The sequence below is a fragment of the Rhinolophus sinicus genome, chromosome 1 (genome assembly GCF_057876585.1).
Source record: "Rhinolophus sinicus isolate RSI-liver-muscle chromosome 1, RSI-T2T, whole genome shotgun sequence".
Classification (NCBI taxonomy): domain Eukaryota; kingdom Metazoa; phylum Chordata; class Mammalia; order Chiroptera; family Rhinolophidae; genus Rhinolophus; species Rhinolophus sinicus.
This window is the reverse complement of record NC_142501.1, coordinates 20,780,023-20,806,645: the sequence shown is the minus strand read 5'-3', so window position 1 is coordinate 20,806,645 and position 26,623 is coordinate 20,780,023. Positions and strand designations below refer to the sequence as shown.

Sequence of the window (26,623 nt, the reverse complement as noted above, 5' to 3'; positions counted from 1 at the left end):
TTGTGAAGTTTTCTTTGTTTTCTGATTTTCCTTTAATATTGTTAAAAGTCCTCAACATGGCACCCTCTATTACCTACCATCTATTGTAACACTTATGTCTGACAACTTGTGGTTGATGAACTTGGGATTTTCTAAGAAAAAAAAGAGTAAAATTATTCAATTCGTTGGATATATGCACTTTACTTTTAGAATTATAGGGAAAATTGCTAAAAACTAAGGTCAGTGATCATATCATAAATTTGGTAAAAAGAATCATGCCCATGATAGGTCCTAAAGAAATAAGACAATTTTCTCCAGCTATACCTAGAGTGTAATACAAATAATGTTATTTACATTGTAATAAAGACATATCCATGTATAAATAGTAACAATACTAACATTACATATGTTTTAGAACTTCAAGCATATAAAGGACCTTAAGGACATGAAAAGTGATTTAACATATGGTCAAGAGCGTATTTGCTAGAGCCAGACAGCCAGAGTTTGTATCCCAGCTCTTCAGTTTGCCCATTGTATGACTTTGGCCTATTACACAACTTCTCTGTACTCCAATTTCCTCCTACAAAATGAGTACTTCTCTCACAGAGATAATATGAAGGTTAATGAGTTAATATACATAAACATCTGTGTTTAACCCACCATTTTCAATCAGAAGTCTCTAATGTAGTACTCAACATTACTCAAGCATATAGAATTACACAGAGAAGCCTTATACTCCTTATTTTGACACTTAATAATTGTTATCGAACACAGTGAGATTCAACTAATTATTAATAATTATTAAGGAATAATAATTAAGGAATACTTAATGGGCTCCAAGAGCACTGTGATAATCTGTAACAATACAATAATGTAGATTTGTTAATCCTATAGCTGCCCAAAGGAGTTCAAGGGATTCGTGTCAAAATGAATGTGTTTTTATTTTTATTTTCAAAATAATAAAACAACTATATACACAATTTTACACTTTAAAGCAAAAAGTTTAAAAATCTTATGTGTATATCAAAGGAGCATGCACTGTGCTGTTGAGATCTGACAAGTTAACTCTTGATTCTGTCACTCAATTGATTCATTTCTCACAACGACACTGCTACCCACTGTGGCACTTTTCACCATTATACAGCTTTTAAGTGTGTCTAATCTTAAGTATTATTAGCTAACTTATATCATAAAGGACCAATTATTAAAGGCAAAAGCTTAAGGAACATTGATGTTGAAATATAACAAACTAAAGAGAAGCATTTAAAAACAACAAACATTGTACAGATTTGTCTCAAGCTCTTCATCAGATTTTAGTTTATATTATTCTGCTCAGAAGGCATTCACAATATATAAAAGTATCTCTAAGCACTACAAATAATATTAAAAAGAGAAAAATGTGGTGAGGATTCTATCCATGTGGCTTTTCATTTAATGAGAATGAAGTCTCCATGCTTGCAACTTACAGACAAGTACAAACAGCAGTCACAATTTTCTATCTTTGCCACATGGGAAAAAGCACTAACATAATTTTTTAAGTCTTCGTTTACTAAGCACAAGATGTAAGCATCAGATTGTGAAAGTATTTTGATGCCATAATCTAATAATTATAATTTATATTTTAATAAAAAACAAAATATAACCTGTCATTTTAGTCTTTAAAAATCTAATTTAAAGTAAATGCCATGTATACATCAAGAAAATACATTCACTTTTAATATGCATAATACTTAAATTAACTTCATGATACAATATTTAACTACTGATCTAAAATAAATCATTTAATATTTTTGAAATACATTTCACTGAAAAAAATGCCAATGATTTTCTAAAAAGTGAATAGTGTTCAAGACACCACATAGAACTCTAATAGGAGTTCATGAGGTTGGAAAACTCTGTTCTTAGATAAGCACAATAATTTCCATTCTACCAGTAATGACAATAAGACTCAGACATAATTTGCATGCAAGTTTACAAAGCTAGTGAGTGGCAACACTAGGATATAAACCAAGGCTATGAGAATCTAAGTTTATTCTATGAAATCATGATATCAATGAATGAATGATAAATGAATTCTATTATCCCAAGGTTTCTGAATAAGAAGTTATTTCCATATCCAGTAGATGGCTTTATTGAGCCAACATCAAATAATGATCATAATATAACTAAATAAATAATTCAGTGTAATAAATATTGTCTTTAATCCCTATCTATATATTTAATAGTCAAAAATGGAATACTATAGCAATCTGGCCATCAACAAATCCAAACAAAAATTTCCATTCCCCATGTCACCAGTGAGTTCCTAATATCAATTCTTAAGGTCTTTTTTCAATTTTCATTGTTTTTGGCCTCAGCAGTCGGCCAATTTCCCTCAAATGTTCTCATTTGGTTCCTGTCATATTATACTGTCCTGAATTTTTTCCCTACCTCTTTCCTCCTTTGTCTCCGTCAATCACTGTAGTGACAAATACCAGTAGTTAAATTCAGAGTGACAGAAACTCCAAATACAGACACTGCTTGATTAAATTAAATATAAACATTATGGAAGGGAATCACTGCAGCAAAAATGTAACAGAGTCAGCAACATTATCCAAGACAGACAGAGATATAAACTTCTAGGCCCCCAAATTCTCACTAAGGGAGGATAACGGATGAGTCTATTAGAGACAGTCACATCAGATCTAGTCTGGAGGGAAGAGGACTGTCCCACCCACACTTAGCCTTCCATACAGAGGCAATCCAGCCTGCAGCATGAGGCAGGCGCATATCTTCAATCTTCAAGCTGTGAAACATATAACATGATTGCAAGAATACTCTATAGAATACAATCCAGCATTTTTAAAAATCCTTAATCCTCATCCTATATAGTCTAGTAAAACCTAGACCATGGAAATTTGTAAATTCCTAAATTTAGTGTCATGGAACTGGAAAAAGACATCTAGGGAGTCATGCTATATAATCTGCTATAATAACTTCCATATGTTCCATGGAAGAAACTATATTATTATTATTCTCATGTTCCCCCAAAGGTGAGACTTAAAATGTTCAGGTCTCAACTCCCTTCTCTTCTTCCTCCAAAATCCCAAGCTTTTACTTTTGTGTTTATAATTCCAAAGTCAATTTTCTTCACCTGAACTCTTTACCAAGTGTCCCTCTAAAACCTTTACCGGCACTGGGCATCACCTTGGAATTCTGCAGTCCCGTGAAGGTTAACATGCCTGAAACTGAACTCTCTCTTTCCAAAAAAGCCAGTTTCATCTCTGGACACCTCATTTTTATTGTTGTCTGAGCTGCAGAAGAGCGTGATCCCTGATTCCTCTCTTTCTCCTCTCACCTGCTGCCTATGCCACCAAGTCCTGTTCAACAAGCCTTCATAAATGTCTTTCCTCACCGCTCCCCACTCTCACCTGGGCCCTCTAGCCCAGAGAAATGTAACTGTTACCTAACTGATTTCTATGCAAACTGTGTCTCCCTCTCCCTCTACTCAAACTATTTCACACTTAACCTCCTGTTCAAAAATTTTTAATGGCTCCCCACTATCTATAAAATATCATTCACACTACTTAACCAAGTATTCAAAGTTCTCATTGGAGCTCTGTCTCTACAACCCTTTCCCTCTCTTCTCCTGTACATCAGCCATCCAATTTGGTCACATTCCTGCAAACACAGTATGTAGTCCCACTCATATGACGTTGCTCAGAAAGTTCCCTTGGCCTACCTAAGCCCTGGCTTTCAAGATTGCGTTGCTATCTCACGTCTTTCTCACTTTACACATGTGAAAAATGAGCCATTTTCAAGCAATCCTTGAAAAGAAACATCTAGAGTCCTAAACAATCCATCAAAAAGAAACACATGGGCACACCAGGAGTCTGAAAATAAAGAGAATAATGATGTATAAATGCACATTTCTTTTTCCTTCTATATTCAAAGCACTTTTGCCCCCACATAATTCACTTTCTATTCTTAAAGGTAGAGACTTAATTCTATTTCCTCTACAGCCCATGAAGGTTGATAATGCAGTTCTTATTACTGTAACTAGTTAACTCACCTCGTTAGAAAAAGCATCATGGTACTAAGGTTAAGTTTAAATGTCCGTATGGACTAGATGACTTCACTTTATTCGGGTGCCATTGATTGCACCCCCGATTCTTCCTGGAAATCTTATTCACGTTTAGCATGACTATCAAGGGTAATGTCTGTGACCAGGTGAAAGTAAAAGCAGCATAAAGTGAGTGATCCTCTGATTTTATTTCCTGTAACTGGATTTGAAATAAAATATTTTACTACTAGTTATTTTAAATATTATTGATATTTATAAAAATATAATTAAAATGGGCTTGCTAATGGCCCTCAGAGTGCTTTTCTTTAGACTCTGGGACAAATATTTCCCATGGTAATAAATACTTTTCCAATTTTTCAGCATAAATGAGAAATCATCCAATTAGACTTCATCTTCTATAGAACTAATTTTTCAGTCTTCATTTGTTCATTCATTTAGCAAATATATATTAAGCATATGCTATGTGCCAGACATTTTCTAGTTAAGAAACTAAACAGAGCTGCTGCCCTCAAGAAGTTTACATGTAATGGAAGGAGACAGAAAATAAATAAGCAAACAATGTGGGAGTTAGGAGACCTGACCCCTGGGCAGTTTGAAAACCGCATGTACTTTTGACTCCCCAGAAACTTAGTTGTCCCTCAGTATCCACAGGGGATTGCTTCCAGGACTCCAACAGGTACCAAAACCCACGGATGCTCAAGTCCTCTACATACAGATGGCCCTCCATACCTGCAGACTCCCAACCATGGAAGGAAAACAGTACAGGCATTGAGGGAAAAAAAAAAATCTTGGGTAAATGGACTTGCCCGGTTCAAACCCGTGTTGTTTAAGGGTCAACTGTAATGTGTAAATGGTGATAAGTGCTATGAAGAAAGATAAAGCAGGGTAGTGGAAATAGTACTGGAAAGGAAAGAAAGAAGGCTTCATTGACAAGGTGAGACTTGGGCAGAGATTTTTAAGGATTCCAACTATTCATAAACTATGGAACATCATCATAGGCAAAATCCAGGTGAGACTGATGTAATAAGCTCATGATTCCTAGTAATATCAATGACCAGTTTCTGTGCTACTGAAATAATTACCAAAGCAAACCTAAAAGCCTAGGAGTAAGAGTAGGTCGCAGTGACCCTCTACCATTTAATATAGGAACTATGTACCTTTCCAAGCTCTCTCCACAAGCAACAGGATCATATTCAAAGCTGGTCTGTAGTGACCATGTGAAACACAACCATTTTCCAGGCTGCTGGATACAGCTCAAACAGAACCACTGAGATTTCACTGAGCACTTTGGTTCAAGTAGGGATGACCCCACCACTCAAGCTCTGATGTGAGCACGTAATCAAGGACCGACTAACCAGTGTATCCATCTCTTTGGGCACTGTGATTTGGTCCAGCGTCCAAATGCAACCAAAGTTAGAAATTTTCCTGGAATTTAGAGAAAGAAGACTTTTTTGGCTGGCATTATTGAACAAAAATTTTTTTAAATAAACCTTGGGCTACGTACATTCTTTGTCACCCTGTGGGGAAAGGTTGCTTGAGAACGTATAATATAGAGTATAAAATCTACTCTATACAGAAAGAGAAAACGAAGCTGAGAAATAGACATAAACCAGATTACCTTGTTTGAGGACATGCGTCCGACCTTACAGAAAAGCCTTTTTTGCTCAAGTCACTTTGAATTGGTTTTGGAGAGATATGCAGAAAACTAGAAAATTGGATATTGCAGAGATTTAGAAACTTTCCTCTTCCTATTTTCAACACTGACCTGGTTTAATCTGTATATGGATGTCCCCTTGTTGGGAAAGGCAATCTCATATGCACAGTGTTCCGTCCCCATCCAGCCACATAAGAATGGGCCTTGGACCTGGAACACTTCCTTACTAAGAGATAAAGAGCCCACACAGCCTGTTCCAGGCTTATCGCCTCGTGTGGGAATATCTTTCCCTGTTTGAGGGTCCATGAATGTTCCTTCGTTCTATCAGGCATGTGCATTAACGGCCCTCAGGCATAGCCCCTGCTTTCAGCATTTCAGACTCCACAGGGGAGGGATGGAGGTCCGTCCTGTGGCACAAGAGGGATACATGCAGGCCAATTGTTTTGCATTGGCTGCCAGGAGGAAGATGTGATGGCCATGGGGACCAACATACTATGGGAGCTGACATACTCCTCTATGTAAGTAAGATTGTTGTTCCATCCAGTGCTTGACTGCATTGTGCTTTCTTTGGAGACTGCAGTATCAAAACCCAACTTTGACTTTTATTCTTGATGGTCGACATAGTGATGACCTCAGCTTTCCTCCATGTAGTTGGAGTCCTCCCCTGGCATTGGGAACCTGTGCCAAGTGTTCTCCTTGACATACATCTTTGACAACAGTAGACCAAGCTTCACTATAGAACCTGAAGTGTGATCACAGGATCATTTCAAAGTTATAAAACCTAATTCTCCTTAAGGAAGTCAACACAAACACAATGAGGCTGCAGAAATAGTCTCTCAGGATTTAAAGCTCTTGACATCAAGATAGGTGAAAAAAGATTACTTTGGGGAGGTATCAGTATACAGAACAAGAGGAATTCCAAAGCAAACCAAATGAAAGCAAATGTAGCTCAGTATAAGGAAAGAAATCGAAAATAGTATTTCAGTCAGATATGCTATCACATACACAGGTGTATAACTCAACTTTTAACTATGATACTTAAAGGCAAATACTGACTTATCTACCAAACAGCCCAAAAAATTACTACCATCTATTTCATAGTGGAATTCCTTAATGTCAAAAAGAAAGAAGTCATTTCCATTTATTTTTTGGCAAACATGATCTCAGCTACTTTCTCATTCAAGCATATTAAAGTTGCTGATTTTATTTATTTAAATGTGTGAATTAGTGAGTGAAGCACTTATTTTTAACTTGATGCATACGTAAATGCATCAAAAATTATATGTAAATGTTCATAATAATTACTCTAAGAATAATTAAATGACCTATTATTTATATAATGAGCCAATGCTTAGAAATAACTATAATATTCTTTAGGAGGAAATTAAAACTTAAAATTGTCTCACACAAAGGCCTAATATTTGTTACATTAAAAATATTCCACAATTTTAACTGGGAAAATTTTAATTAATAAACACATGCTTAAATATGAGGAAAATTTTTTATGAAGGAAACTGTAAAAATCAGTATGTATGTCGAGAAAAATTATTCACATTATAAAAGATATTATGCAGCCATTTCTGGTTAGATGATTACCAACCTGTTTTCTTTACGTTTGGGGCATGTAGCTACACTTCATTTGTTAACTTCCTGTGCAGATTGGAGTGGCCAAGTGACTACATGACTGAGTGCTAGTCAATGAAATATGAGTAGATGTGATGTTCACTCCTTCCAGGCCCGTCCCCTACAACCTCCTCTACTTGCATACTCCATTATGTTGACCCTTTGCCACCATTTACAGATGAGCCAGGCAGAGCCAGTAAATGGCAGGAGTCTAAGTTCCTGAATTCCCACTTGGAGAAGAGCTACTTGCTGATCAGTAACATGTATGATGAATTCTAAATGAGTGACAAATTAACTTCCATTATATTTGACCTATTATTATACGATTTGTCTTAATTTTTTTAAAACAGCTAGCATTACTTTAATATAGCTTATTATTAGATAATTAAAATTAATCTTCATGCTAGTGATGTAATTTAAAATTTTAATATACCAAAAACTTAATACAAATATATTAACTTCAAATTGAGAAATATTTTAACGTCCATAAGTAGACTACATTTTAAATAAAATTAGTTTTCAAAGTTTATGCTTTGCTTAATCCCAACAGATCCTAAACTTTCTTTCACATTTAATTAACAACTTTAACCTTATTAATGGTTTCAGTGATCAATTAAATCTTAGTGAAAAGATGATTTTTCAAATGATCATATCAAAAAATAAGAATCAGTCTTATCAGTTTTATCACATTCCTATAAAGCATCTAAAAAGTAACAAAATGTTTCAAGAAAACTGCCAGAAAATAACTTTAGATTAACTTTAAAAAGAAGTAAAAAATGGTTCCACCAGCATAGGTTTCATTTGGTAAGAATGAATGTGCAATCACTCAAAACAAATAGATGAAAACAAAAGAAAACCAACCCTAGACGAGATTTTGAAGTTGGGGAAGTTTTCTCAATTTCCAGTCAAGCGTTCGAGTTCATTTGTCTAATATTTATCCATGCATCCATGCATCCATCCGTCCACCCATCATTCTTTTATTCATTGATTCAATAAAAGTATATTGGTCTTCTTTTATGTGACAGGCATTTATGTGACTGTTAATACAAAGATGAAATACACAAATAATGCCCTCAAGGAACTCAGAGTCTAGTATTTTCAAGAACAAGAAACCAACAAAATATGCAATTACAATCACCATGAGTACTATTACAGAGCATGGGGAAGCGCTGAGGAGCATCAAATCCAGACCAAGGAGAGGGTGCAAGGTTGGGCTACGATTGGAAGGAGGTCACATGAGAATCAAGTTTTGATGGAAGAGGAGAATGAAAAATAATAAAATTGGTGTGGGGTGGAGGAGAAGATAACAACTTCAGGTATGTGAAGACAGGCGAAAAGGAGTATGGAAAATTCATAGAAGTACTGGTTAGTACAGAAACTAATGAGAGATGAGAACACAGAACAAAACAGGAGTCAGTTCATGACGTGCTCTCATTTTCCTTATTTCATAATCAAATAGTAGTTGTCATCCCACTTTTTAATGCCCCTCCCACATGCTATTCAAACAGGACAGAATCACCTTTTCATTTTCACTGAATAAAATGCAGCCATTTCTTCTTTCAACATACCTCCATTGAATAGCTACAACATGTCAGGCAACTTACTAGATTCTGAGGATATAAAAATAAATAGTTTCTCTTTCTCTTTTTCCACAGCACTTGGTGGTTTTGTATCATTTACTGGATTGTTCCGTAAAATAACTTATCACTCTGTATTTCTATTATTTAGTGCTACATCTGCTTTCTCTGCTAAGCCCCAAGCTCCTGAGAACAAGAAAAATGCCTCATTCATTTTTCATCCGCCCTAAAACAATATCTGGTGCATAGTAGAGGTATAATGAATGTTTACTGAGTGAATGAACTGAAGCAATGCAGAAAAATGGATCAGCTTTAAAACAAAAGACCATTTTTTAAGTTTCTTCAACGTATGATAAGGCTTTTTAAAAACATGAAATATAATGTATATTTTATATTTTGCAGAGTAGTTACACTAATTTATTGGTAAATAATATTTTTCCACTGTAGCACCCTTTCCTAAATGGGAGAGAGACCTTGGAAACAGCAAAAAGAGTCAGTTCTTCCAGAGTAAATGAGGCAGTTCCGGGAAGGTGAAGTAGGGTCAAGCGGCGGTGGTAAGAATAAACAAAGGGGAACTCTAGCAGACCAGGAGAATGAGAGAAATGTGAAAGATTCAAACATAACACCAAACTTTTATCTTGGAAGAATGAAATATCTGCTCTATTACTGAAAGATGGAAAATGGGTACAGAGACAGATTTGGGTGGAAAGAGGATCAGTTTACATTTTGACAGGTTCGGTTTGAAATGGCAGCGGGAAGTTTGGGGAAAGGGGTCTTGGTAGCGGGAGAGAAGTGAGAAGTTACAGATAGAACTGTCGATTTGGAAATAAACATTGAGTTACTACCTGAACCCAAAAAGCAGCCCTCTCACTATGGAAGAAACTGCCCAAGAGAGAACAGAAAGAAAGCCAAGGGACTGTGAGAAGAAAGGGGGGCCAGCTAAGGAAAACACAAACAATAAGGAAAGTGGCTGCCTGGTTGATATAAGAGGAATCAGGGTGGAAAAGAAGTAAATTTGGAAAGTCTTTCCTAATCACCCATATCTGAGTTCAGTATCTTTCCCATGTATTTAATGCTACCTTGTATTTCTCCTGTTATAACACTTATTACCCCATTGTGTAATTACCTATGTCCATGTCTGTATCTTCCGCTAAACTGTACGTTCAGTGATAGCAGGGATCCTCCCAATCTTGTAGACTGTTGTATATACCACAGGGTATAACACAGTAGATATATAGTAAGTAATTGTTTCTCATATATTAAATGCATTATTCTATAAATATCATACAGACATTTGATATTAAAATAGAATTAGCAGTGAATTTAGAGGAGGCAGAAACTTTCCAATTTTGCTCCCATAAATCAGATCACATCACTTTCCTGCGTAAAAACGTTCAACAAAAACAAAACAAACAAACAAACAAACAAAACACCAAACCACTTTCCATGAGCTCCGAGGCTCTTGCTAATCTGGATTTCCATTTCATTCCATTCTATTCTCTACCTAGTTCACTATACTCCAGCCTATTCCATTGGTCTTCTTTTTGGTATTTAAACATACTAAGCTCTTTCCCAGCTCAGGAAAGAGTATTTCCTTTTATTCCAAATTCTCTTTCCTTGGTGCTTTTTATGACTGGGTCCTTTTCTTCCTTCACATTACAGTTTATGCAGCACATCACTCCTCAGAGAGGCGTCTTCTAGCCACTGTACATAAACAACCACACTCCATTCCCAGTTACTCCATCTCATTACTATGTGTGAGTCAGAATATCTTGGTTAAATATGTCTCCAGGCTTATGAACAATCAAAGCACCTCTTAAAATCAGGTTATAGACAAGAAAAAAATTTTGAAGTGTGTCTTCTCATATCTGATCTATGAATGTAGAATTTTTATGTGTTAGACTGTGACCTTACTATGCCTAAAAATATCAGATTCTTCAGTGTTTATGACTGGATTCTCAAAACCATGAAACGGCACTTGTTCCAAAGAATAAGATAAAATTACAGAACTTTTAAATCAAAATAAAAAGATACAAGTCCTTACTAATATTATAATCTCTCTCTTTTCCTCTTACTTCCTCTCTCCCTGCCCCTCTTCACACACACACACATTTCTGTTGTGTGTGGTGTGTTAGTTATGTATTCTACTTGAAGAGGAATCACACCAGTAGAAGGACAATTAATATGATATTGTAAACAGGAAACACAATCTCTGTGAACATCTCTCCTCCTGGGGCCTTATCTAGAACTTTGTTTAACTCTCATGAAGGATGCTTCCCAGCCAATACAATCTTATGATATTATCAAGGTAAAATGACTTCATGTTAATTTCTGTTGCCCAGAGCTATGAGGGGATGACTTGAGTTCTGATTAGATGTAACAGAATTAATGAGAAGAAAGATATTGGTAGTATCAAATTTTAAAAGAGCAATTGAATGGCCACAAAACATTTACTTAGCACTTACTAAGTTCCACTGGGATAGATGATGATGATGATGATGATGATGATGATGATGATAAAAACTGTTCCTGGGTTCACAATTTCATTCTTACAGAGTTTTGTTTAAACGGGGAGGCGGGCAAGAGAGGCAGGCAGGGGCGGAGTGGGGGAGGTCATGAGGAAGAAGCTAGAACTTCAAAGAACAAGTAAGCAGAAGTGAATATAGTCTGTGAGTCTGAAGAACTGAAAATGAAAGTATGATAAGGATGGTAATATATTCTTTTGAATACCAGTGTATACTTTATTTGGTATTTTAACACCATTTTAATTTAATTCCAAGTATAAAAATTACCAAAAGATCAGTTATATACAATGTAAGATAAAAATCATATGATCATCTTGATAGACGCAGAAAAAGCATTTGACAAAATGCAACATCCTTTCATGATAAAAACACTCAACAACTTGGGTATTGAAGGAACATACCTCAACATAATAAAGGTTGCATACGAAAAACCCACAGCTGACTTCATACTCACCAGGGAAAAGTTGAAAGCTTTTCCTCTAAAATCAGGAATAAGACACCGCTGTTAATTCAGTATAGTACCGGAAATCTTAACCAGAGCAATTAGATAAGAGAAAGAAATAAAAGGCATCTAAATCAGAAAAGAAGTAAACTGTCTTTGTTTGCAGATGATATACTCTCATACATAGAAAATCCTAAAGACTCCGCCACAAAACTGTTAGAACTAATCAATAAATATAATAAAGTTGCAGGAAACAAAACCAACATATATAAATCTGTTGTGTTTCTATACACTAACAATAAAATATCTGGAAAAAATAAAGAAAACAATCATATTCACAATAGCATCAAAAACAACAAAATACTTAGGACTAATTTTAACCAACGAGGTGAAAGATCGATACAGTGAAAACTTAAGACTTTGATGAAAGAAATCGAAGAAGACACCAACAAATGGAACAATATTCTGTGTTCGGATTGTAAGAATTAATATTATTACAAGTTCCATACTACCCAAAGCCATCTCTAGATTCAATGCATTCCCTGGGAAAATTCCATAGCATTTCGCAGAAATAGAAAAAAACAACCCTGAAAAGGTAAGTTATTTTGCCTTGATGACCAATCAAATTTGCTTCCATAGGAGCAGAACAGAAACGCAAAGACAAATGAGGGCCAGATCATTGGAATCTAAGTTCCACAGATCTGTGCAGACAAGAAGAAAATGGGTCTGAGTAGTTGACTAAAACATCAACATTTATGAAATGTTCCAGTGCCACGTGCACAAACTATTGAGCATAAGAATTATCTAGTTTATTAAAAATAATCCATCTCCAGAATTGCTGGTTCAGTAGGTCAAGGTGAGACTTTTGGGCACAGCTCACAGTGGGCCATGTGGGGATTGAACTGGCACCACGCTCCAACCAACTGAGCGGACTGGCTACCTTCAAGGTGAGCCTTTTTAGAAACACTATTATTCAGATGAAAAATTATAAAATTCAGGGTAGTATTTATCTAAGGAGTAGATATTTTATCTAAGGCAGTATTTATCCAGGGATCCAAATACCAGTCTGACTTTAAAACTCCTGTTCTCTATACTATGATGTCACTCCCAAGTTACAAATATATGTTATTGAAGAAATTAATATAACTTTAATATGGAGACTCAGCAAGTTGGTGAGGATGGTAATAATAACTGTAACAATAAAGATACTTAAATGTTTAGAAAAGTGGCACCAAGCTAAGTAAGAGTAGGATTATAGGGCCAAAAGGAAATCCTCTCCAAGGCTAGAATTGATTTATTTCAGCAACACAGAATGGATGATTACAAGGAAAAAAATATATAACATGTCAATATTTGTCTCACTTGTTCTGGGGGCAAGCTATTTCCATTCCTCACAGGTTCATTATCTTTGTTCATTGCAGAGCTTCTCATTTCCTGTCAAATCCATCTTCTTGACTACCTCATTCTTTCTCCAAATTAAGACTTTGTTTCTCGTGATTAATTATTTGATGGCATAGACTGGCAGCTATCAACTAAATGGAATTGTTGTGAAACTGTAAGCAACCAAAATAGTTGAGCTTTAAAAAGCAGAGATAGTTGAAATAAAAATTCTGGCAAAGGAAAGTGAAAATAACACGCAGACAATTTGGAAAATCGAAGCTTGAGATTGAAGCAGGCCACACAGTATCTTTTCCATTACTGTTACTGTCTTTGATTATATCTTAGAAAATCCTAATTCTTCAGCTGTTAAAGGTTGAATGGATTCCAATATTCAGCTATCATTTCCAAAATGGTCTCATGATAAAATGTTAGAATTGTGAGCAACTTCAGTAATTTTTTTCTGGGTTACTAGTCCACTATTTCATTAAAATTAATTTGCTCTTCAAGGTGAAAAACATTTCCCTGAACACAGAGGTAAGTGATTACTGCCACTGACATGCTCCTTTAAGCTCAGGTGCTAGACTGATTTCCTTTGGCATTAGGAAGCAAAATGGGATTCTTTTACAATGGCAGGCTGGCCAAGGCCTTTACTCCAAAATAGAACCAAGAATTCTCAAATGTGTAGCTTGAAATAGAATTATAAATTAGGTGCATTATGGTAAATGAACATGGTAAATATGCAGCTGAGAGTTGTCAAAACTTAACGTCATCCTTATCCATAAAGTAGGATTAGAAGAAAGTTAAATTATTATTAAACTTAAAATAAATAAACATTAAAATCAGCTCCTGAGTGTAAAGTATAGATTCCCAGAGAAATCATAATAGCTGAGTTCTTCTGCTAGGAAATTAAATTCAAGTCAGAGATAATAGAGAGATCAGAGAGAATGAAAGTATCAAAACAAAAACTGGCTGATGTTGTACCTGCAGAGTAGATAAAATAAAAACTTCGTAATATAATATTGTACCAGTATGTTAGGTATATTTTAATAAAAAAATTTAAAAAACATAATTATCTGTTTTGCAAACTGTTTTGTGATGTGATTAACAAAAGGTTAAGGGGATCTAATGTACAGCCTGGTGACTATAGTTAATAACAAACATTGTATTGTCTATTTGAAATTTGCTATGAGGATAAATCTTAAATTTTTTCACCACACACACAATAAAAAGGTACTATGTGAGGTGATATGTTAACTTGATTGTAGTAATCATTTCACAATGCATATGTATATTAAATCATCATGTTGTACATCTTTGAACAAATCATGCTGTACAACTTAAATATACAAAATTTTAAATTACCAATCATAGTTCAGTAAAGCTGGAGAAAAAAGGCAAAAAAAAATAGAAGAAAAAAACTTCATAAACTTCATAAAATCAAATATTTAAAATATTGAAAAATCTGATGAAGGGAGTTTACTGCCTTTGGATACCCTAACAGAATGCTCATAATATTGAGAACTTTTTTTTTTTTTTTAAAGAAAAAAAAAAAAAAAAGAGAACTTTTTTAATGGCAAACATGTTTTAAGAACACGCACACATAATACTGTGCTTCAGCTGGACACACCATGATCAGCAAGAATCATTATCAATCTGGGGGGGGGGGAACAGGGTGCTGGCTTAAGTCCATTTTCTTTATGATTAACTGAAAAACAAAATGCTCCCAAAATAGTCCATCTCAACCTACACAGGAAGAATAACAGGGATGAATTAAAAAATGTTCATGACAAAATATTGAAGAATTTGATAATTAATATGAGACATATGTTCCTATATCCTTACAGTAGATTTCCATTATATATGTTGTCAGGAATCAAACATAGTACTTGTAATGTTATCTATCAGTGACAGAAATATGCTACTACCACGTTTCCCCAAAAATAAGACCTACCCCGAAAATAAGCCCCAGTTAAGATCATCAGCCAGACGGATGCATTTAGTACGTTATGATGATGTTCCAGAAGAAGATGGCATGACTGTATTTGAATAAATGTAGATTGTTGTACATGAAAAAATAAGACATTTTCTGAAAATATGCCCTAATGCATCTTTTGGAGCAAAAATTAATATAAGACATGGTATTGGGGGAAACACGGTATACAAGAGAGAATGATGGACCTAAGATATTGTTTTTATGTTGTGAGGTAGTTTATAATATAGTTTAACCAGGTTATTTCATTTCATCCTCAGAACAAATGGTGAGGCATGCATTATTTGAAACATCAACCAACAGAGGAAGTTCTGAAACTAGAATGACTCCACCTTAGAGCTCTTCCCATAGGTCTTGCCCCTAAATTCAGTTATCAAACAGACTTTTTGATGTCTGTGGCCTAATCAAATCAATTCAACAAATGTTTACTAAGCATGTGAGTGAGGAACTATGCTGAAGATACGCATACACAGAGATCACTATATCCCCTGTCATAAAGAGGCTTACAAGCAAAACCAAAAAAGACTGATGCATAAACAATACAGAGCAGACTATGACACTTATATCACAGATTTATAAATGAAATGTAATGTATTCAACCCAAATAGTTGGATCTAAACAGGAGGATCAAAAAAGGCTTTGTGATGAATCATTTTCAGTAAGTTGAGACAATTGGGGGGGGGGAATTATACATGGATAAAACATTGTGAATCATTGAAGGACACTTGGTCCTGTCTAAAACGTCTGTGGAGACATTTGGTTCACATTGAAATGTCCTTGAGATTTGGTTCTGTTCAAAATATCCATGCTTAGAAGATGTCGCTGAGTTCAAATAGCCCATAATGTTTATTTCTACTTTTGATTTACAGGATTAATATATTAAAAATACGATCATGTTTTATTAGTCCAGTAATTGTGCTGTGGCTGTATTACCATTAATAACCCTTCTTGCCTTGTAAGACATGAGACCTAAGTTCAGAGCTCAGCTTTAACCTTTTGGCATCTCTGTAACCCTTGGCAAGTAATTTTATTCTGGATTTCCACATTGAGGGTAATAAAACCTACTTCCTGCCATTGTTGAGAGAAATAAAGACGATAATGATTTTAAAATGCTTACCACAGTGTCTAGCACATAGTTAAAACTTAGTATAATATCAAGCTAGCTTCTACTATTATAATTATTTTCAGAGATCATATCTTGGCAACTGTTTATTGATGTTTAGCAGCCACATCTCACTGTTGGTTCACATTGCAAATGTGGTCATTTAAACATCCTGGAACTTTCTGCATAAACTACTGCCGCAATTAAATCTCTCCCATCTTATATTTATACCACTGAATTTTTAGAAATCTAAATATAAAATTTTGTTACAACTCCCGCTGAATTCTGTGTTTGTACTTTGAGCCAAGAATCTCAGATAATTGAGGTAATTTTTCATGTAAGTTCAATTATTTGCCATTTACTATTCCTCCCTAACATCTGCAAACTTGATTATGATAGATGACTGTCTTTTACAAAGTAAAATATTGACTTAGACCAATCCAAGAACAGAACATTTAGCATTTCACTAGAGAAATCCTTTCCATGTAGACATTGAGTGATCATTTGAAAGTCTGGACAAAATTGGACAAAGTCTATAAAACATAAAATCAAGATGGCATAGCTTCAGCAACAAAAAAGAATAGCTCTTTTTATGTGAATGACAGAAAGCCATAATAAACTTTTTGTTTTAACTGATGAGGAAACTGAGGCTTGGAAAGATCAAGCAACTTGCAAAGGTCACCCTGCTAATAAGTGGCAGACAGGGATGCAAGCCCAAGTCTGTGTAACTCCCAATCTTGTGCTCTTAACTGCTAGATTAAATTGCTCCCCTAAAATGGTTGAGACTCTATGCTTGATGGCAAAACCCTGTCCTTGGACTTTGTAACTTATCTCCAAATAATTGAACATGTGTTTCAGTGAATGTGGTTTATTTACAACAATGGTTTATATGCACTCTTACATGTAATGTTTGCCCTTTTTATGCATTTATTCATTCAGTGAACTTTCAAAAGAGACCACTACATGCAAGACACTGTGCTAGGCAGGACGTGATTACAGAGATCAACCAAATATAGATTCTACCATCAAGGAGTCTGTAAGAATATGAAAATGTATACACCTACAAGACAAAGCAGAACAAAGAGATGTGTCATGAAAGGTAAAAGCAATAGTGTTGGAAGTTCAAAAGAATGATTCTTTTATCCTAGTAGCTATTCATCTCCAGAATCCTCCTAGATTTGTTACAGGTACAAAATGTTCTCCCTTGGGTGAGAGAAGGAACAAGAATTTTACCATTCTGATTCTGGATTTTCCTTGTATATACATATAGTACATACACACGGTTAAGGGTATTAGTTTCAAAATACTAATATAGGTGAACAAAATCTACACATTTCCTAAATACTGGAAGATCTGTTAGCACAATCCAAACATGGCCTTAGTACACAGTGGCCCTGAGTCAACCTTTTCCAAAAGTTTGTTCAACTATGTAAGACATACTCATAAATTATTGAAGTTAGAAACATCCTCTGAACACTATATTCCCAATAAGACAATAGATACCACTGCTTAGGATTCAGTTCCACTATAAAATAACTCATATATACTAAAGAATCAATTATAATCCTGTAAGACCCCTGTATGTTTCAGAAAATTAATTTCCCAAAGCACTCTGAATCTGATGGGAATTGGATGAGATGGTTAGCCACTAAATTTTTCACAATTCTGAAACTGGTGCAATCTTAATTTTTAAGCTCTAGAAATTATGCTGAATGTGTTTAAAAGTAAACTTTATTTCAAAACCACCATTTGGATTTTAGGCATCCTAATTTAACTTGATTGACCTTTAAGACATGATGAATTCTGGCACGAAATTAAGCATATTTTCCTATAGCGACTCCCCCCACCCCCCACCCCCAAGAGTGTTCTCAAGCAGTTTATAGAAGCTTGGTATGAAAACTGAGAAGTTGAATCTTGAAATGCTAAAGTAAAATATCTCATGCTTTAGAAGGTTTACATGTAATTTAAGATTTTGCATTGGAAAAGAAAGTGAAATGACAGGAAAGAGGTACACTGAGTAAAGTTGCACAAAACCTGTAATTGCACAACCACTTTAATACAATAAGTCTTAGTTAGATGCTGCTTGTGTCTAGGTTTTCCCTCAGGAGAAAAAAATATATAATGCATTTCACCCCGGAGCTTCCTATTTATTTCTTAGAGACATAGGCTGATGAGGCAATAACGCTTTTTCTATTTTAACCTTAAAAATATGCTTTCCTGAAACTTCGATTCTGAAATCTGCTCTAAGGATCTTTATGTTATCATCAAATTTCTCTGGGACATGATGTTGTATACATTGTCTATACATACGGAGGAAAGAACTGAATATATGATTTGGGAAAATAAGTGAAAAGAATATAAATTTTTTTCAGATTACTTTATATATTCTTTCAAAAACTTGAATTTCATGGGTTGGAAAGAATGTGAAGATATTTATATTTCTTCAAAATTTACATTCTAGATTATATAATGTTCTAATTCAACTTAGAAAATGGCTCCATATGCATATTACAAAAGCATTTAAAACAGACTCACTTTTGAATAAAAATTTATGCAAGAGAAAATGTAATTTTTAACTTGAGCTGGCTTTCACATTAAATATAAAACTTTCAATTGAATACATTCAATCATAATAAAAATTTTAGTTTTTAATTAACTTATATTAGTAAAATTATTCAAAGTATCACCCTAAGGCTAATTTTATATTTTAAAAAAACGAAAAACCTCCAATTCAAAAATGAGAGTTCTTACATAAGATGGCTGATTTTGTATTTTAAATTACTGAATTACAGTGCCCTCTATTGGAAGAAAAAAGGCAATAAAAGCTAAATTGAACAAAGAATGGTTAAAATACCCCAAAATTCAAGCTGCATCATTAATAGGTAAATACATGTATTAATAATATGAATTCTACACAATATGTTTTCTTTTAATTTTTTTTCTGAATTACTTTGGATTTATTTGTCATTACAATGAACAAGTTAGATGTTGCATATCATCTAAAATTAAATTTCAACAAACTAAATGCCCATCCTTCAGTCAGTAATGTGTATAGTAAACAAAAATGTTTCTCCCCATTTAACATTCCAACATATTAGAAATAACTTAAAGTTAGGACTCTGGCAGGATTACAGTTGAAATTTTGTTTAATGAGAAACTTAAAATGTCCCTAATTCAAGAGATTTTCATAAGCTCTTACACTGCGCAGTGGGAGAATTAGGCTGGATACTAGAAGATCTATGAAATTTAGTCTAAGTCTAAAATTCTATAATCCTGTGGTGCTATCAAGACCTCAGTTCAGACTCAGCATCTCAGGCCTGAATTACTTCAGTAAGGTCCTGGCAGATTTTTGGTCCTTTAAGACCAATAGTGTGCACATTATAATAAGCTTTTGTGTGTGTGTGTGTGTGTGTGTGTGTGTGTGTGACTCCTTTGGACATGGCTGTCTGCTTTGGACTAATCAACTAATTTTGGTTGAGGTGTTAATAGCTGATAAGAGTTTAAACTATTGTTATGCTTCGAGATAAGATTGACATTTTAATTACAACTTTCCGGAAGTCAGACAAAAGTAGGCTTTTTAATCCTACCCTGGGACCCTCCATAAGAAAGGTTCTTTTACGAAAAGGAGAGGGAGAGGAAACAGCAAATGCAAAGAGGGAAGAGGAACGGTGGGGTGAAGAGAGAACAGAGGACGATGGAGATGCAGAGAAAGGGAAAAGAGACCCAGTAAGCTAAGCGCCCTGTCAGCAGGCACCCTTGTGTTCACCTGCTACTGCCCAGAGCCTAGTACTGATCAGGGCACAGCGTGGACAATTTGTAACTGCTAAAAGACTGAATGAGAATGAAAAAGGAAAAGAGAGTGAGGAGAACAAACTCAGGCAGTGGAGAGACAAAAATAAAGAGAGAAAATCTGAGGACAGAACTCTGGCAGACACCAAGACCACAATCAGACGCCAAACAAGTTTTTAAAGAACAAGACTCAGAGCCACCCAAAACAATTCTGACTTAGTTGGTATGAAAAGGTACCTGAGGGTCTCAGTATTTTTTGAAGCCTCTCCAGATAAGTGCAATGTATAATCATTGCTGGGAATCATTGTCTGAGTCTCTCCCTAGAACATCTGACATTCAATTACCACTTTCATCTTCCCCAACTGTCACCTTCATTATAGAACTCCCCACTACTCAAGGGTTTATTTTCCTCAGCATAAATATTAAACGTCTGACTTGCTTCCCAACTCTAATTATCTGCCTCTAGCAAAATAGTTGAGTGGTAAGGGGTACAGTTCTGGCCCCAGACTGCTTATGTTCAAAGCCTGGCTCAGGGACTTAACCTATAAACTTAGGAAAATCATAAAAGTTCTGTGTGACTGTTGTTCTCATCTGTAAAATGGAAGGAATACTACTACCTCATAGGATTATTATGAGGATTAAATCAGTTAATATAAATAAAATGCTGTGGGGGGGGGGTTCCATCAAGAACGCAGAGTAGGTAAACGCTATGCTTACCTCCTCTCATAACCACAACAAAATTACAACTAAACTACAAAACAATTATCATTAAGAATTGTTTGAAGTCTTGCTGAACCAAAGCCCTACAACTAAGGACATACAGCAAAAAGAAAAAAAAATAAGGATATTTTAAGGGGCCTCTGGGACAATATCAAGCGTACCAACATTTACATCATAGGGGTACCAGAAGGAGAAGAGAGAGAGCAAGGAATTGAAAATGTGTTTGAAGAAATAATGACAGAAAACTTCCCTAACCTGGTGAAGGAAACGGATATTCGAGCCCAGGAAGCAGAGAGTCCCAAACAAGATGAACCCAAATAGGACCAAACACCAAAGGTTAAAGACAAAGAAAGAATCTTAAAAGCAGCAAAAGAAAAGCAGTTCCTTACCTACAGGGGAGCTCCCATAAAACTGTCAGCTGATTTCTCAACAGAAACTTTGCAGTCCAGAAGGGATTGGCAAAAAGTATTCAAAGTGATAAAAAGCAAGGACCTACAACCAAGATTACTCTACCCAGCCGCACTATCATTTAGGCTAGAAAGACAGATAAAAAACTTCCTGGACAAGAAAAAGCTTAAGGAGTTCATCACCACCACACCAGTATAATAAGGGATCTTAGAGGGAATTCTTTAAGATGGAAAAAAAAAAAAAAAAGATAAAAATATGAAAAATAAAATGGCAATAATTACATATCTATCAATAATTACTTTTAATGTAAATAGATTAAATGCTCCAATCAAAAGACAGGAGGGCTGAATGGATAAGAAAATAAAACCATTACATATGCTGTCTATAAGAGACTCACTTCAGATCAAAAGACACACAGACTGAAAGTAAAAGGATGGAAAAAGTTATTTCATGAAAATGGAAACAAACACAAAAAAAGTTGGGGTAACAATACTTATACCAGACAAAATAGACTTTAAAACAAAGGCTGTAACAAGAGACAAACGACTTAGCAACCCCACTTCTAGGTATTTATCCAAAGAAACCCAAAATGCTACTTCGAGGGGACGTGTTCATCCACATGTTCATTGAGGCATTATTTGCAATAGCCAAGACATGAAGGCAACCTGGGTGTCCCTGAATGGATGAATGGGTAAAGAAGAGGTGGTGCATATATACAATGGAATATTATTTAGCCATTAAAAAGAATGAAATCTTGCCATCTGCAACAACATGAATGGACCTAAAGGGTATTGTACTGAGTGTAGTAAGCCAGACAGCGAAAGACAAATGTCATATGATTTCACTTATAAGTGGAATCTAAAGAACAAAATAAACAAATGAAACAGAAACAAACTCATAGATATAGAGAACATTTTGATGGTTGCCAGATGGGCAGGAGGTTGGGAGTGGGTGAAAAGGGGAAGAAATTAAGAAGTAATAAATTGGTTGTTACACAGTAGTCATGGGAATGTAGGGTATAGCATAAGGAATACAGTCAATAATATTGTAATAACTATGTATGGTGCCTGACCGGTACTAGATCTATTGGGGTGTTAGATGGGAGGGGGGTTGGGGACAGCGTGAAAAGATAAAGGGATTAAGAAATACAAACTGAAAGTTACAAAATAGTCATGGGGATATAAAGTAAAACATAGGGAATATAATCAATCATATGGTAATAACTATGTATAATGCCAGGTGGGTACTAGACTGATTAGGGGGATCACTTCTTAAATTATATAAACGTCTAATCACTATGCTGTACACCTGAAATTTATATAAAATAATATTGAATGTCAACTGTAATTGAAAAAAATTAAAAAGGGAGAAAAAGATAAAGGAGAATAAGGCTCAAAGTTTCACATATAAAACAAGTCATGAGGATGTAATGTACAGCATAGAGAATACAGTCAATAATATTGTGATAACGTGGTACGATATCAGGTGGTTGCTGGACTTATCATGGTGATCACTGCTTTAGGTATATAAATGTTGAATAACTATGGTGTACACCTGAAACTAGTATAATACTGGTTTTAGCTATATTGCCATAAAAATCTTTAAAAAATAATAAAGTTCTCCATAAACGTTAGGTATTATCATTACTTATGCAAATTTGTTTCCACTGCTTTCCCAAATCAACTCTCATAGTAAAACACTCCTCAAATTAGATGCTATGTTTCACCTCTGTGTTTTGCAAATATTGTTTCTGCAGCCTGAAATCCTTTCCCATTCATTCATTCACTCATTCATTCATTCCAATACAAGTACAAGGCATATCTCCTCTTTCTCCAGAAACCAGTTTAGTCTCTCCCTACCTCCATGAAGTCTTCAATGAATACCAATAAATCTTCATTAACTTCTCACTTTTTAAAAAAATTCCTTTGGCCGCAGAATAGTTTATTATGAGAAATGTAGCTGGGAATTAAAGACATTAGCTCTGAGTTTGAATCCGAGGTCTGCCATTCGTCAGCGGAGTCATTTCCCAAGTCTGTAACTCCTTTCTTAGGATTACTATGAGGAGTAAGTGGCTGAAATCATATAATGAATAGCAAATAGCAAGCACCTAAGAAATGTAGTTCTTACAATATGTATTTGTTGTTTCATATGTTAGCATTGTCTGCACACTGTGACGAAAGACTCCTTGGAGTAGGCATTTTGAACTCTTTGGAGTCAGGAACTGTGTCTCACTATCATTATTATAAATCCTACAGCTCACAAGACAGTAACAACCGTCTATATTAGGTGATCTATAAGTATTTGATTAAATTGTTGCATAATTTGAGAGTATAGGTCAGAACAAAACTCTGGAAAAGCATGTTTCATGAATGGAAGGAAACAAATATTCAACAAACAGGAAATGGAACCAAATAAAACACAGGCTGTAGAGAAGGGTCAAAATAATTTCATTACTTTGTAAACATTCAATAACAAGTTTCTATCAAATTAATCTTCTGAAAGGCCACTTCCAATGATGTCTTTTATCTGCCCAAAATCCTTCAGATTCTTCTCATTTCCTAAAAAATAAATACCCAAATTCTCAACCTGACATTCAAAAAACATTCATGGCCTGACCTCAACCTATCCTTCTAATCTTATCTCCCATTTGCCTCCTTTATAAACTCTATTATTTCAGATAAATAGAACTACTTGCTGTTACTCATAAGCACTCTCTGTTTTTCTGCCTCATGTAATCTTTAATATTTAATATGACAATATTTTCAAGGAACATAGTACAAAGGTTTATCACAGGAACAAAGAGTGGTTGCCTGTGTGAAACGTATGAACTTGAATTTTAAGAACTTAAGTTCAATTTATGAGCATTAATTTCTCTCTTGCTACTATTAGAATACAGCCTTTGTCTTATAAAAAAAAAACACATTTGGCCATCATTTTCCAAAATTACATCACTCCCACAATGCTAAAAGCCCTTGCCATCACTACTTGAAAGCTATAAGCTTGAATAAGCACAGTCTTATTAATAAGAGTATACAGACCCCAGGATGCATAGGATATCCACTGAGTAAAAGGAAAAAAATTAGAGCTTCTATTTACACTTATTCTTTATTCGCCTCACTTGAATTTCTTTTATAGCATATGCCTTATAATCTACATCGTATACTCTTAGAATAATAATAGATACATATAATTTATAAATAAGTGCATTTGGAATGTTTGCTCAAAATTTCTTTACTATGATACATACAACAACAAAAATTGGTCTAGAGAATTAGGGCTTTCAGAAAATCTGTGGGTTGAGAAGTAGACCTAAAAACCTAATCACCATGTATTGTTTATGAAGGATAAACACGTCCTAATTTCTAACCAACTTTCAAGGAAATGTTGAAATGTAACTGGTTTGTAATTTGGAGATAGCATATACCTGTTTTTGATTTTTAAACGGGAAAATTTTTCCATTAAAGTTGCTACAGTAAATATTTCATTAATATAAAAATTTCACTTGGTAAATCCAACAAGTATTTACTTCAGTATATATACATATCATTAATCATAATTATTCATAAAGACCTTTTATTGGAGCCAATAATGTGATGTTTTACAAAAGACAGTGCAGCAAACAAACAAACAAAAACAGAAACAGGACTACGTAGTAAGACTAGCCTTGGAACTAGACTAAAAAGTACTACACTGGGAAACAGTGTCAGCTCACATTCAGTAACTAAATGAAGTAAATCTGTTAGTTACTATACTTAGCTACTTTTTTGTTATTTTTCATAAATAATATGACATAACACAATCCACTCTATTATTGACTTTTAAAGAAAATATAATTTTTCTAAAACAAATTAAATTCTAAAACTAAATATCATAATGTCTTTCCTTTAATACCAGTGCATCCTATAAATCCTTCCTCTATAGGACACAAAATAGATATACAAATCTTAATTTTAAACAGATTGATTCTCTACAGTTTTCCTTGCTATTATGCTAATATAAAAATCCAAATAAGCAAGAATCTCATGATTTAGATTCTGAGCTTGTAGGTTGCATGCAAATCCCTTGGGATTTGTATTAGATTATAAAAATATGGAGGTCAAACTTTCCACAACATTTCTTTCCTACTATGACAAACGGGGTGACTATATACACATAGATCATCTGTCTTTCTTCTTCAAGATGGGGTTAGACTCAGTTCACAGACACAATGGGGAAGAAAGACAAAAGAAAGGTTTTCTACTTTCTTTATAAACCAATATCATTATGTCCAGTAAAACTGGGGGAAAAAAGAAAAACATAATCAAAGAAACTATGATTCATGTGTTACGAGAGTCTAACAGTGGCGATATCATCACAAACTATAAATGATTTATCAAAGCATCCCTTCCCCGACACATGCAGTGAGAATAAAACACCAATGAACATCAGGGGAAAGAGCAAGAGGGAACTGACATTTGACAAGCAGAATCTGAAGATAGGATAAAGCACAAATCCCACGCTCTTAGGTACACACTAAACTGGCAAAGACAGACACATTGTCTTCCTTCCCCCCTTACTTACTACACTCTGGCTTCCATTTTTCCCAAGTTCTTCCTCTGAAATCTTGCTCAAATTATCTAAGTAGTGGTCTGATATTGTGTGGCACAAATCTTCAAAAGAATAATCCTTTTCTTGACAGAGTTTTATTTCATCCAAGAGTTTTGATAATTCTCCAGTCACGGTTTCACCTGTAAGACAGTAATTTTTTTCAAAGTTTCAAGAAAGGCCATTGATAAAGCTTAATGCTAAATAATAAAAATATGACAAGTATGGTAATAGAACTCAAAATATGGCAAACAAGATTAAGTAGTCAGAAAATGCTGAAAACAAGGTACTAAACTATAATTAGTACAAGAATACTAAAAGAATACTAAAAGACAAAGAGAAGTTCTAATTTCTATTATTATTCTTTTTCAAAATGGAAATGAGTAGTGAAGGTTTACATATAAGCAGTACATAAAAGCATCTGGAATTACAGTTTCTAAAGCTTCATTTATTATAGCATTTAATCTTCCACAATCTTTTATCAGCATACAGAATTTATTCAACAATTCATTAGCAAATTTAAAATGGTGCTGGGAGTCTACTTCCTGGGTTCTATAAAAAGAAATAGTAGAAGGCACTTAAACAAATAATTATTTAAGTAATTACTAAATTAGAATTATGTGATATCAAGGGCAAACACAGAAGGAACAGATAAAAAATATGCATCACCTGTCAAGACACAAATAATCTATAGGTGGCATACAAATATTCTTTTTTCTAATCATTCTAAGAAAGGTACCGTATGACTATAATTTATTCTGAAAAAAAAAATCCAGCCATTACTATC

The 26,623-nt window shown here is 34.6% G+C and overlaps 1 protein-coding gene across 17 annotated transcripts in view; it reads right to left on the bottom strand.

The window, feature by feature from the left end:
• Positions 1–26,623, bottom strand: part of ANKS1B (ankyrin repeat and sterile alpha motif domain containing 1B) — an 895,010-nt gene that overhangs the window by 741,019 nt on the left and 127,368 nt on the right. For all 17 annotated transcript variants that reach the window (XR_012494067.2, XM_074326201.2, XM_074326199.2 and 14 more), the window contains exon 8: positions 25,813–25,979. Coding sequence is in view for 16 of the 17 variants with exons in the window: in XM_074326201.2 (XP_074182302.2) it covers positions 25,813–25,979 (167 nt within the window). In the remaining variant the exon portion in view is untranslated. The remainder of the gene's footprint in view (positions 1–25,812; positions 25,980–26,623) is intronic.